The sequence below is a fragment of the Odocoileus virginianus genome, chromosome 27 (assembly GCF_023699985.2).
Source record: "Odocoileus virginianus isolate 20LAN1187 ecotype Illinois chromosome 27, Ovbor_1.2, whole genome shotgun sequence".
Taxonomy (NCBI): domain Eukaryota; kingdom Metazoa; phylum Chordata; class Mammalia; order Artiodactyla; family Cervidae; genus Odocoileus; species Odocoileus virginianus.
This window is the reverse complement of record NC_069700.1, coordinates 36,755,432-36,769,824: the sequence shown is the minus strand read 5'-3', so window position 1 is coordinate 36,769,824 and position 14,393 is coordinate 36,755,432. Positions and strand designations below refer to the sequence as shown.

At 45.3% G+C, this 14,393-nt stretch overlaps 1 protein-coding gene across 2 annotated transcripts in view; it reads right to left on the bottom strand.

Annotated features, from left to right (window-relative positions):
- Window positions 1-12,772: 12,772 nt before the first annotated feature.
- The window catches only part of LRRC1 (leucine rich repeat containing 1), a 129,351-nt gene continuing 127,730 nt past the window's right edge, over window positions 12,773-14,393 (bottom strand). For both annotated transcript variants that reach the window (XM_070456673.1, XM_070456674.1), the window contains one exon: window positions 12,773-14,277. In XM_070456673.1, coding sequence (XP_070312774.1) covers window positions 14,119-14,277 — 159 coding nt within the window. In that variant the 3' untranslated portion in view covers window positions 12,773-14,118. The remainder of the gene's footprint in view (window positions 14,278-14,393) is intronic.

Genomic DNA, 14,393 nt, shown 5'->3' with positions numbered 1-14,393 from the left:
GAGCAAGACCAGACCTCGTTTTCAAGAACCTTGACAGAGAACAGGGGAACAGGTAGTTATGGGGGGGGGTGTTGTGGGAGGACTTAAGATCAAGGTTTATTGCTTACTTAGGATATTATAGTTTATAAGAGGCCACTGAAGTTAAAGGGTAAAGTGGGTCATTGATGCAGCAAAGTCAGGAGAGAGGCCGGGAGAGCAGGTTGTGACCAGGGACTGGGGCCTGGGGAAAGGACAGTTCAGCACGGACGCCCAGGGGACATCCCTAGTGGAGGACAGACATATAGGAAAGCCTGCCTTTCCTCCATAAAACAAGGCGGGCGTTCAGGCACCCTAACATGCCACCTGCACAATCTTTAAAACACTGTCGCTGTTCCCACAGCATGCTGCGTGTGTGTACTCAGCGGTGTCTGACGCTTTGCGACCCCACAGATTGCCGCCCACCAGGCTCCTCTGTCCATGGAATTTTCCAGGTGAGAAACTGGAGTGGGTTGCCACTTCCTTCTCCAGGGGATCTTCAAGACTCAAGGATCGAACCCACGTCTCTTTGTCTCCTGCATGGGCAGGTAGAGTGCTTACCACTTGTGCCACCTGGGAAGAGATGAGATAGAATTTCAGTTATGGAGATGACAGATCACATTGCTTAGCCAGGCCTAAGACGGTCATGGGGCCCAGAAAGGGCACCAAGAGTTCACCCCAGACCCAGACCTCAGCATTCTGAGAGGCGGTGGTCCCAGAGCATCCCATGTCGACAGAGCAAGCGGCCAGGAGGCTGTACTGTCGGCGGTGGAGCGGCAGGGCCCGAGGTGTATCAGCTATCTTAATTCAGCCTCTGCCGGAAGCTAGGGTTTCCAGACCGGCGTCCGGCTGTGATAAGCAGATAGGACACAGCGCCCTCTGGTGGCAAGAGAGCCATATCGGCCCGATGGAAGCAGAAACCCCTGTAAACTTCATCTGTAAGGGGCCAGAGAGCATTTTTAGGTTTTGAGAGCCAGTTTCCGTTCATAAGCAAGTAAGCACAGATGTGCACCAACAAAATTTTATTTACAAAATCAGGCAGTGAGCCATAGTCTAAGGACTCCTGCACTTAAATATTGTAATAGGAATGTTGTCCAAAATACTTTGCCATTGTTCTCAGAGGAAATCTTGGCTCAGAGAAACCACATCATTTAGATAGTGATGGAGTAAACATTAAACAAGGTTTAAAAATGCACAACTTATTGGAAATTCTATGATAAATGATTAGCACCACTAGTCAGATGTCTATGAAAGAGTTTTAATTAATTATATATAATTTTGCTTTAGATAATAACAAAGGATACCATTAATATTTATGAAAATATATTTTTTTCCATGTGAGTTACCCATTTTAAGGATCATCTTTGCAGGGAATAATGGATTTGCTGAGAAAAATGAAAACTTGGGACCAGTTGACTAAATCAACTTGGCTTTAGCTTCTTGAGACACTAAAATGAGTGCTGGCCCATGTGAAAACACAAGTGAGGTTTAGGATCCTGAAACGTTTAGAGACAGCACAACTGGGAGATTTCATCCAACAGCCGAGGTGTAACAGCAGATTGTAGGTTTGGAATTTGGGGGCTGGAATGTGAGGCACAGACACACAAGTGAGTAAGATGCAGTTTCTGCCATCGGGCAAGTCAGGAAGTGTTGATCTGCTGTAACCCCGTCTGGCCATGCGCATTTCTGGGCTTCCCCTGGGGCATTCCCAATCAGAATTTCTGATCCTGGTGGCACCTCCTCAACTCCCACTAGCTTAGATGTGTGAACAGAAGCCTGCAGCCCAGCACTCGGCTGCAGAGACCAGGTGCCCCATGCCCACCTGTGGACCGCTGCGTGCCCACTCCAGGACAGCAGGGGAGCGGGTGAACGCCTGCTCTGCACCACCTGTCCCCTAAGCCTCTAAAAAAAGATGGTATTCCCATTTAAAAGTGAGTCCACTGAGACGGAGAAATTAAGAAAAACCTCTCCATGTCTCAAAATTAAGTAAGTGCTGTGTTACTTGCTCAGTCATGTCTGACTCTTTGCGAACCCACGGACTGTAGCCTGCCAGGATCCTCTGTCCGTGGAATTCTCCAGGCAAGAATACTGGGGTGGGTAGCCATTCCCTTCTCCAGGGAACCTTCCTGACTCAGGGATTGAACCCAGGTCTTCTGCCTTGGCAGGTGGATTCTTTACCATCTGAACCAGCAGGGAAGCCCAACTAAGTGCTGTAGCCAGATTTTAAACCCAGCTTTGCTTAACTCTAAGGCTTCTGCTCCTTCCAATACAGGGGGCGGTGGTTCTCTAAGCGTGCCCACTGAACCAGCAATAGCTGCACCTGGCAATGTTAGAAATGCAGATTTTGGGGCCCCAATCCAGCCCTCCTGAGTCACACTCTGGGGGCGGCACACAGCAATCTGCCTTAACATGGCCACCAAGGGACTCTGGTGCTCGTCGCCGCCAAGAGAGAACCTGTAGTGGTCCTGGATCACAGGATGGTGAGCAGAAACAGGCGTGGCCTCCTCCTCCAGGCAGGAGGCAGGGCAGCTGGGCCCTGATGTTTCTGGCCTCCCTGTGCCAGCTCCCGGAAGAGCAATGTGATCCTATCCCCAGTGGCTATGACTAGGGGGAAAGAACCAGGCCAGAGCTTCCGTACTTCCTTGACAAGTTTCTTCTAACTACCTGTGTGTAACATGGAACTGTACACAGAAATGGGAAAGAGGAGGTTGGGTCGGTGGCTTAGGCCAGTCCTCACAGACAACAAACCCTGGGTCTGCTTCTCTTCAGGCCCTGAGAACACTGCCTTCACCTTCATCTGTGGGGGTTGGGGAGGGATGGGGCCATGAAGCGGGCAGCCAGCAGTGGGGGGCGGCGGGGGGCAACACCCAGCAGGGACCCCATCCAACCAGCGGTGTTTCAAGAGTCCTGATGAGAACACAAGCCAGACGCGGGTTCCCTCCCACCTGAGGATTAAGGTGCACGTTAGGACCAGGGTTAGGTTTAGGGTAAATGCCTCCCCAGGTGCATCTGTCCTCAGGCTGAGAAGCGTGAGGCCAGAACCTAAGAACGTACATCTACAGTGATGCTCCGTGACCCCCAGCTGTTCCAGAATGATGAAACCCAAGAGCAACCCCCACCCGACAGACCCAGCCCAGAGCCCGGTCCCGAAACTCCCCAAACCATCCCCGAAACTCACCCCGCCCAGCACGCCTCTGGGCCAGTGGGCAGGACGACATTCAGGAAGAACATTCAATGCCCAGACAAGTGAGCATGTTGTTTTGTTTTTCCAAGAAGTGTTGCTCCAGGTTTAAACAAACAAGCCCTCACACCTACGAGGGGGAGGGGCGAGCAGCAGCTGCCGGGTGTGTGAGCGCGGATGCTGGGTTCAGACGGGAGCAAAGCCGGTGCCCGAGCTCCAGAGCCCCTCCGAGAAGCCTCTGCACTCCATCAGACACAGGTGTCACCCCATCCAACCCCAAAGGTCCCGGGCTTCCAGCCACATGAAGACTGACCACACAAGACTAGCTCTTCGTACAACCAGAGATATTGAGCCAGCTTCCAACAAAATTAAATCCTGCTAAATCAAATGAGTTTTTTCCCCCTACTTTTCTGCTTCTATGGTTAAACAGTAGTTCCTAAAGGAGAGTGATCATTATTTGTCAAATCTTTCACACCACTTTTTAAAAGGAGGACCTGAAATAAGCCACGAGTCACCTTTCTTACCTCCCCCAAGACTGCACCAAGGTCAGGCTGCAGCACTCTTGATCTCCAAGCCTTCTTGATCTGTCTTTTCTCCCAGCGGAGGCTGTGAAAGGCAGCGAGGTTGCGGATCGTTCCTAATTAATTAGCTCACTGACTCCAGGGCTAACTGCCAATTTTTGCAACACGTTGGAGCTCTCTCAAGAGTCGGTTCCCCAACTGTCACTTCAGCCAATGTTAAAAATATATTGATGTCTTTCCTGGTCACCCACTAAGCCCTTTTTCTCTCAAGTTTCTTGAGTATTGCAGACATTCTGAGATGGTAGAACAGAGATCCTGTGACAATTTTTGCACCTCTCGCCACAGGACACCATGTAGAGTAGGGAGGGGAGGGGGTGGAGGGCATCGCATTTGCCACCCTGACTGGGCACAGAGGAAGAGCCAAGTCTGCAGAGATGCTGCTCAGTGTTACAGAGTTCTACGCCAATCTTTGTCTCTGCACATGTGTATGCTAAGTCGCTTCAGTCGTATATGACTCTTTGTGACCCTATTGACTGTAACCCACCAGGCTTCTCTGTCCATGGAATTTTCTAGGCAAGAAAACTGGAGTGGGTTGCCATGCCCTCTTCTGGGGAATCGTCCCTTCCCAGAGATCAAACTCATGTCTCTTGCATCTCCTACATCGGGAAGCAGGTTCTTTACTACTAGCACCACCTGGGAAGCCCAGGCTTTGTCTGTAACTTAGAGCTAAAGGATCTTGATAAATTAAGACAGAACCATCACCTCTACAATAAATACAACTCTAAATATAACTGCAGCTTCACAGTATTTTGGCTGAGGAAGTGGGCTTAAGGAAAATAAATGAGTCATGGAGATCAGACTCTAGTCAATGGAGATGTGAATTGAATTTCAGCTTTGTCATTTACTGTTTGATGTTGTAAAAGTCATGAAAACTATCTGAACCTTGGTGGGGAGAACTCAAGATGGTGAAACAGAAGGATGTGGAGCTTGCCTCCTCCCACAAACACATCAAAACTAGCTGAATCCTAATTGTCTCTTTTGCAAACTGCATGCTTGCAAAATGGAAACAACCTACCTCATCAGTTGTTCTGGAAAATTGAAACTGTGTTCAGTCCTCCTGCAATGTGGCATGTAGTAAGTGCTCAGTAAACAGCAGCCTTTGGAACTACTGTTTCGCTGCACCCGGGGGCAGTTCATCATTGCCTTAGAAATTAAATGCTGGTGCCTCACAAGCCCTTGGAGGATCAACCAATCAGATTCTCTCAAAGGCCTGGGCCTGTTGGAGAGAGGGACTGTCCATTCCCAGTTTACACTGTCCGTCTGCCAACTGTGAGACACAAAAGCTCACCTTGAATCTTCCCCACAGCCTGCCGAACGAAGGCAACCAGATCAAGTTCTTCTGGTCGGTCTCCCCATCCATCCTGCCAGCTGTCAGCTTTTCAAAAAGTAAACACTCCAGGAAGATGGGAGTGGACTGCATGCTTGCCAGCTCGGGCTGCATTGATTTCTTTTATCCAGTAGGTATTTTCCCAGCAATTTTCCACGTATTAAATCTACTTGCCCTTCCTGTGACAGAGGAGCCTCAGAGATCTCCCTCGGAGAGAGAAGGAACAGAACACAGCAAGAGAGTGAAGGAGGGATTTACAAAAATCAAGGGTGAACCAAAGGAGAAATAAGACAGTAAACGGACACAGGAGACCAACACTTAGGACACTGAGGACCTGGCAGTGGGGGGATGCGGTGTGGAAACCCAGAGACCTTTTCTCAATTATGCGTTTAACGGTTTCTCAGTGGGAACAAGCTTTCCCTTGAAAACACCTAGCTTAGTAACTTGAGTTACAATGAGCTACAAAGAGCTACAATGAATTACAATGAGCAGTTTCCAGGTGAAAGTGTTAGTCATCTCAGTCGTGTCTGACTCTTTGCAACCCCATAGACTGTAGCCCACCAGGCGCCTCTATCCATGGAATTCTCTAGGCAGGAATACTGGAGTGGGTAGCCATTCTCTTCTACCGGGGATTGTCCTGACCCAGGGAACAAACCCAGGTCTCCTGCATTGCAGGCAGATTCTTTACAGTCTGAGCCATCAGTTACCAGTTACAAGGGGATGGTTGCTAACCTAACCATTAAGTGAGCTGCAAATTAAAACTTCCCTGGCCCATTACATAATCCATGGGTCTCTAGAGAACACCACAGGAGAGTTTTCAGATGAAGTTTTCTCCAACAGAGAATAAGCATGTGCCCTCATTTCTGGTGAATATGACCCTGGTAAGCACATACTGCTGAGCCCGTGGGAGGAAGTGTAGAGCTGCTAATAACACCGTTAGAATAACAACAGCAGCAAGACCTGTAATAATCAGACACAGGCTTCCTGAGAGCTTGTGTCCTACGCACCCTATTTCATCCGCAGGCTGAGCCTATAAGAGGCTTCACTGCCCCATTTCAGGATGAAGAATGGGTGAACTTAAGTCGCTTATCCAAAGCCATGGTGCAGCTATGGGATTCAAACCCAAGAACATGATTCCAGTGGCTTCGCTGTGCTGATTCAAAATTTTAGACTCCAAAGTGCTACTTTAAAGGCTACACTTGCTCTCTGCTTCTCCTGAGGTTTTTAAATTATTTCATTGTACAGTCTTTTCCTCACGGATGTATTTTAGAACATTATTTGAGGACTTCCCTGGTGGTTCAGGGCTTCCCAGGTGGCAGTAGTGGTAAAGAACCCACCTGCTAGTGCAGGAGACATAAGAGATGCAGGCTCAATCCATGAGTTGGGAAGATCCCCTAGAGAAGGGCGTTGCAACCCACTCCAATACTCTTGCCTGGAGAATCCAATGGACAGAGGAGCCTGGCGAGCTCTAGTCCATAGGCTCACAAAGAGTCAGAAAGGACTGAAGTGAAGTGACTTAGCATGCATGCTGCTTGCTGTTGTTCTGTTGCTCTATCTGACTCTTTGCGACCCCACGGACTGCAGCATGCCAGACTTTCTGCCCTTCACCAACCCCCAGAGCTTGCTCAAACTCATGTCCATGGAGTTGGTGATACCATCCAACCATCTCATCCTCTGTCATACCTTTCTCCTCTTGCCTTCCTTCCTTCCTTCCCAGCATCAGGATCTTTTCTAATGAGTCAGCTCTTCACATCAGTTGGCCAAAGTATTGGAGTTTCAGCTCCAGCATCAGTCCTTCCAATGAATATCCAGGACTGATTTCCTTTACAATTGACAGGTTGGAACTCCTTGCAGTCCAAGGGACTTTCAAGAGTCTTCTCCAACACTACAGTTCAAAAGCATCAATTCTTTGGTGCTCAGCCTTCTTTATGGTCCAACTCTCACATCCATACATGACTACGGTTAAAACCATAGCTTTGACTAGACAGACCTTTGTCAGCAAAGTAATGTCTCTGCTTTTTAATGTCTGTCTAGGTTTGTCACTGCTTTTCTTCCAAGGAGTAAGCATCTTTTAATTCACGGCTGCAGTCACCATCTGCAGTGATTTTGGAGCCCAAGAAAATAAAGTCTGTCACTGTTTCCATTGTTTCCCCATCTATTTGCCATGAAGTGAGGGGACTGGATTCCATGATCTTAGTTTTTTGAATGTTCAGTTTTAAGCCAACTTTTCCACTCTCTTCTTTCACTTTCATCAAGAGGCTTTTTAGATCCCCTTCACCTTGCCATAAGGCTGGTGTCATCTGCATATCTGAGGTTATTGATACTTCTCCTAGCAATCTTGCTTCCAGCTTGTCATCAGTTTGCATGATGTACTCTGCATGTGTTAAGTAAGCAGGATGACAATATACAGCCATGATGTACTACTTTCCCAATTTTGAACCAGTCCATTCTTCCATGTCCAGTTCTAACTATTGCTTCTTGACCTGCATACAGATTTCTCAGGAGGCAGGTAAGATGATCTGGTATTACCCTCTCTTTAAGAATTTTCCATAAGATAGATGGCTGTTCTTATTGCAATTAGTGTGGCCTGATGGACCTGGCATTAGATTTCAAGAAGGGTCTGGCACTTTTTTTTCTCCAGACCCTTCTTTTTAAAAGATAAAATATTAATATTTAGAATGGCAAAGAATTATTGCCATAAATCTCATGTATGCAAGGTTAAACAAAATAAGCAAAATCTAACCCTAATGAAAGCACTGGGGGGAAATGTATCCGATTTTGTTCACTTCATCCTATCTGTGTTATGTTGATGGAGATGGGTGTCTCATTTTTAACTACTGTTTTGTTCTATCCTTTGTATCTGAAATATCTTTATTTAATATCCATTGTTTAGAGCACTACCATTTCCCAAGTACCCATTAGTTATTAATGTTTATGTGTATATGGAGTGTTTAGTATATTTTATTTGCAGTAAACTGATCTCCAAAGATTTCTTTTTGAAAACTCTTCCCTCTCCTCAATTTTTACATTCCTTACTGTTTTACTAAATATTAAGTGTTCTTTGATAATCCTGGTGCTCATGTGTTTTGGGGATAAAAGTGAAATGAATCTGTCATTACACCAGAAAGTTTGTTTTAGACTCACAGAACAAATGTACCTTAATAAATTTTTTCATTTAGATTTCAAACAGTAATAGTTTTGTCATTTTAATATACATCATTGGAGATCTGCTTATTTGTAAATAGCCTATTGCTCATTTGGAAAAATAAACCAGTGGACAATAAAAAAAAAAAAAAGAATTTTCTAGTCTGTTGTGATCCACACAGTCACACAGTTTTAGTGTAGTCAACAAAGCAGAAGTAGGTGTTTTTCTGGAACTCTCTTGCTTTTTCTATGATCCAACAAATGTTGGCAGTTTGATCTCTGGTTCCTCTGCCTTTTCTAAATCCAGCTTGTACATCTGGAAGTTCTCAGTTCACGTACTGTTGAAGCCTAGCTTGAAGGATTTTTAGTGTTACGTTGCTAGTGTGTGAGATGAGTGCAATTGTGCAGTAGTTTGAGCATTCTTTGGCATTGCCTTTCTTTGGGATTGGAATGAAAACTGACCTTTTCCAGTCCTGTGGCCACTGCTGAGTTTTCCAAATTTGCTGGCATATCGTGTGCAGCACTTTCATAGCATCATCTTTAGGATTTGAAATACTTCAACTGGAATTCCATCACCTCCACTAGCTTTGTTCGTAGCAATGATTTCTAATTCCCACTTGACTTCACACTCCAGGATGGCTGGCTCTAGGTGAGTGATCACACCATTGTGATTATCTGGGTCATGAAGATCTTTTTGTACAGTTCTTCTGTGTATTCTTGACACCTCTTCTTAATATCTTCTGCTTCTGTCAGGTCCACACCATTTCTGTCCTTTATTGTGCCCATCTTTGCATGAAATGTTCCCTTGCTATCTCTGATTTTCTTGAAAAGATCTCTAGTCTTTCCCATTCTACTGTTTTCCTCCATTTCTTTGCACTGATCACTGAGGAAGGCTTTCTTATCTCCTTGCCATTCTTTAGAACTCTGTATTCAGATGACTGTATATCTTTTCTCCTTTGCCTTTCACTTCTCTTCTTTTCTCAGCTATTTGTAAGGCCTCCTCAGACAACCATTTTGCCTTTTTGCATTTCTTTTTCTTGGGGATTGTTTTGATCACTGCCTCCTGTACAATGTTACAAACTTCTGCCCATAGTTCTTCAGGCACTCTTGTCTATCAGGTCTAATCCCTTGGAACTATTTGTCACTTCCACTGTATAATTGTAAGGGAGTTGATTTAGGTCATACCTGAATGGTCTAGTGGTTTTCCCTACTTTCTTCAATTTAAGTATGAATTTTGTAATAAGGAGGGCTTCCCTGGTAACTCAGTTGGTAAAGAATAGCCTGCAATGCAGGAGACCCTAGTTTGATTCCTGGGTTCAACTCCTAGGTTGGGAAGATCCCTTGGAGAAGGGAAAGGCTACCCACTCCAGTATCCTGGCCTGGAGAATTCCACAGACTATATAGTCCATGGGGTCACACAGAGTTGGGCACAACTGAATGACTTTCACTTTTCACTTTTTTGTAATAAGTTCATGGTCTGAGTCACAGCTCCTGGTCTTTTTTTTTTTTTTCCAACTGTATACAGCTTCTCCGTCTTCAGCTGACAACAATATAATCAATCCGATTTTGGTGTTGACCATCTGGTGATGTCCATGTGTAGAGTCTTCTCTTGTGTTGTTGGAAGAGGGTGTTTGCTATGACCAGTGCGTTCTCTTGGCAGAACTCTGTTAGCCTTTGCCCTGCTTCATTCTGTACTCCAAGGCCAAATTTGCCTGTTACTCCAGGTATCTCCTGACTTCCTACTTTTGCATTCCAGTCCCCTATGATGAAAAGGACACCTTTTTTTGGTGTTAGTTCTAGAAGGTCTGGCACACTGGTGGTCCAGTGGTTCAGACTTTATCTTCCAAAGTAGGAGGTGTGTGTTTGACCCCTGGTCAGGGTGGCCAAAAAACAGAAGCAATATTGTAACAAATTCAATAAAGACTTTAAAAATGGTCCACATTAAAAAAGAAAACTTTCAAAATAAAACATCATTTAGTTTCTACACAATGGCCTAACATTTGCAGCAACATGGATGGACCTTGCGATTATCACACTAAGTTAAGTCAGAAAGACAAATGCCCCATGATGTCACTTACATGTGGAATCTAAACAAAAATGATAGGAATGAATGTATTTACAAAGCAGAAACAGACTCACAGACATGGAAAACAAACTACGGGTACCAAGGGGAAAGGAAGAGGGGGTATAAATTAGGAGCTTGGGATTAAAAGATACAGTACATATAAAACAGGTGATCAACAAGGACCTACTGTGTAGCACAGGGAACTGTACTCACCATGTTGTCCAGTGGCTCAGCACTGTTCTCATCCTGGGAACTGCTGACTCTGGGAGACAAGTGTGTGAAGGTCCACTACACCCCTACTTTCGTTTTTGATTTTAAAGTTCTTTTAAGTGGCTCTTTGGAAACTTGGGTGAAGTCAACTCTGAAGGCTGATGTGAGATTTCAGCTCTCACTGGGCTCACAGGGCCGCCCCATCAGACAGTGTGTGTGCAGCCCTGCCGCCTGCCAGCCGGCATGCCCAGAGCAGGGGCACCTTACAAGATGGGGACGGGCTGCTCAGAGTGACTTTCCAACAGAGAAGGAACTTTCCCAGCCTCCACCCTCCCGTCGACGGCAGCTGCTGGGCGCGACTCCCCTGGGTTTCTTACCCTGTGAAACCTCACTGGGAAGTTTCTAGGTAGAAAGATCGGGTTGGTCGGGCCCATTCCTCCAAACGTCCCAGAAAAAAAAACAGAAGATCCAGGCAACCTTTTCTAGATTTCTTAAATGCCCCTCTTCATCATCCTGGAGAAGAGAATGGCTACCCACTTCAGTATCCTTGCCTGGAGAATTCCAGGGACAGGGGCTACAGTCCATGGGGTTGAGAAGAGTCGGACACGGCTGAGCAACCAATGGTTTTCCTTTTTTCCTCTTCATCATCAATGATTTCATGATTTCATTCCCTCTACATTTTGAAAATTTTACCCACTTAGGCACAATTTCCTTGCTAAAGAAGAGGAACTGGGGGCTGCAAACAAGTGGATGAACAGGTCATACGAGTCTTTCCTGCTTTTACCTGCCACTCCCCCAAGACAAACAGTCAGGCCACACAGGGTGCTCCTCCCTTTCCTAGAGGAAAAGCCAGACAGGGGAAGGGCTGATAGGGCTGGGGAGCAGGATTCCTCAGAGAGAGGTCAGGAACTTCTGCCATTGGCCTCACAAGGCATCTTTTCACGTAGTCAAGTTTCCCTTAAAATGATAAGATTGAACCCGAAGTCTCCTGAACTGTAGGCAGATTTTTTACCACTGAGCCCCCAGGGAGTCTTATAATGATAAGAAATCTTGCTTCCTTTCCCATTTTAAGATTCTGGCATTCTCGGTTTTGTTTTTATAAAGATGATACTTAGACTCATGGTCTGAATGAGGAGCAGACCGACTTTATTTTAGGTGAAATCTTGACCCTGAAGAACAGAGAGAACTTCCACGGTGGATTTTGTTTTCATATAAAGCTCATTGTTTACTCTTAAGTTCACCATGGCTTTGGGGGAACAGAGGTGGACAGAACAGTGTGCGCATTTAAATTTCTCAAGGAGATTCTACATACCTAATTATTTACTTTCTTTTCCTTGGAAGAGGCTGGCATGTTCTTGGGTTGGGTCTGACTGGCTGGTGCTGTTTCCGTCATGAAGGCTATGTCTGTCCCAGCATCCAGAGGGTTAAGAGCAGCAGTGTCACCCAGAATAAGTGAGTAAGATGCAAGTGACTTTTCCTTCTGAAAACAAAAAACACAATGAAACCAGAAAAAAAAAAAAAAAAAAAAAAACCAGCAGAATGTGAAGTAGAGGAGACCGACCAAAGGAAACAATTAGGCATGCAGAATTTTCTATAAAAATTCAAACACACATACTATTCCTGTCTCTATTCCACCAAAGCCATGGTGAGCTGAGTAGTCAAGTTTGGGCTTCATATGAAGATAAACCAAAATACCAGGAAGTCTTTTCTGCTCTTCAGGATCAAGGTAACTCTCCTTAAATAAAGCCAGTCTGCGGCTCTGTCAGTCCAGGATCTGTGGCATCATCTTTACAAAATAGAGTACGCCAGAACCTTAAAATGGAAAGAACAGAAGGGTGCCCACCGATGAGGGAATGAAATAAAAACTGACCAGCTGAAAACCACTATGTGCCATGAGCTTTCAATTCAGCAGTCTTACAAATCGATACACACATACAAACAACCAAAAAGGCAAAATGAACTCAGTAAGTAAATGCCTGGTAGTAAAAGAAGGCATCGTATCTGGTTGGTTGAAAGCAGGTTTCTAGATTGGCCAAACGGCCCCAACCCAAGGTGGGGAGGCAGACTGGAGGAGGGTGCTGGGTTCTGCTCCCCTGGGTGGGGGAGATGGGGAGTCTAGCCCCACAGGAGGCTCACACAAAGCTGACCAGCGCTTCAGGAGTCCAAGGAGAGGGAGCACATTCTTAAAGAACTTGGCTGCCTGTTGTCATCTGAACATACGAGGAGATAATCAACTTTAAAAAGCTGTATTGCTAATGTCCAGGCTGACTTTATTTCATGGAAAGAATAAAAAGGCAACACCAACAGCATGATTTTCCTAAACACCAGACAGGGATGGGCATTTTTCATTCCTCTTTTATCACATCATACAAAATAAAATTAAAAAGGAATCAACAGAAACACACCAAAACATACCCCGTACCTCTTAAATTAGCAGACTTAAAATTAAAACTCGAAGCAATATTTTGTTACACTTTGATCCAAACTCTATTTACAAAATAAATTGCACTTATAAAGATAGCAATATTTCTAACAGGGTCGTAGGTTATTCTGCTTTATTGTGGTTTTATATCTCAGTATAAAATTTTTAAAGCTTTCTTTAATAAAAAAAAAATCATACTTTCTCTTTGCAGTACGTAATTTATTTCCCCTCTGAGTTTCTAAACCGGTTTGTTTTTTGTGCTTTTCTGCTGTTTTATTTTACAAATGGCACATACCTTCTGAGTAGGTACAATCAGACAGGACATTCATCCTAAGAGACCCATTCATGAAAATGTCAAAGTGGAAAAGATATGAAATATTAGCAGTCTAATCCTTTGGTTCATCTTAAAAAAAAAAATCAACTGATAAAATTTGCAAATTGGTGGTAACTCTTCTTTTTGGTTAAAAATAAATCCTCCTGATTACTGATGAAAATCCAACACTGCTTTCAAATATCACCTTTCCAGCCTCATCTCTGCTCAAAGATGTCACTGTGACAACTGATTTGACAGGACTCAGGCAACAATAAGGCACAAGTGGATGGTACAAATAAAAACAAATACTTTAGGGCTGTATTTTTTTTCCTGCACAAATACTAAAATGTGTACCGTTTCCAAGATAAAATAACAAAAGGAAATACATATTTTTTGTTACCAAATACCTATACAAAAATGTTTTAAATGTACACCATCTGAGCTGCCAAAAAGGGTTTAAAAAATTACCAATTTTTTTTTCCATACATAAAACTCTCTCATCAGTAGGTCCAAGAGAATGTGGGTTTGCAAGGTCCCAGCACTTGATGGGAGGGAGGGGACCAGAATTCCCCTTCCTGCTCTCCCTGACCCCAACACAAGACAAAAACAAAGGTCAGGTGTTGTCAGTAGTGTATTCTACTTGTTACAAACAACTGAAATTTAGGAGGAAAAAAAAAAATCAAGCTGGAGACCACGGGTGGGTGCAGACTGGCTGTCGGATGAGAGTAAGGCACTTCCCGGGGCGCAGCATCCCATGGGGGGGAACTGACGCGGGGTCGAAGGAGACAGGGCCTGGGGGGCTCCAGGGGGCAGGCCGGCTCCGCAGCAGGACGACTCGGGAGGTAAGACGGACGCGCCAGCTACACCGACGTGCTCACGCGGTCGAGGGCGTGGTTGACCTCGTTTTTGTTGGAGTCCAGTCCTTTAGCAGCGTTCCTGTCGTTCCGTAAATTCTCCACCGTCTTCTTCATGCTCTTGAGCTCCCCTGGGTGGGGCGTGGCTCGTCTCAGGAGTGTTCTCTGAAAGGCAAACAGTGGGGTGAGCGTCTGGGCTTCACTCCATCACTCCCGCAAAAGCTTTCCAAACCAGGTCCCCCTGCCCAGAGGTCACAGGCAGAGCGGGTGGAAAGCTTGCC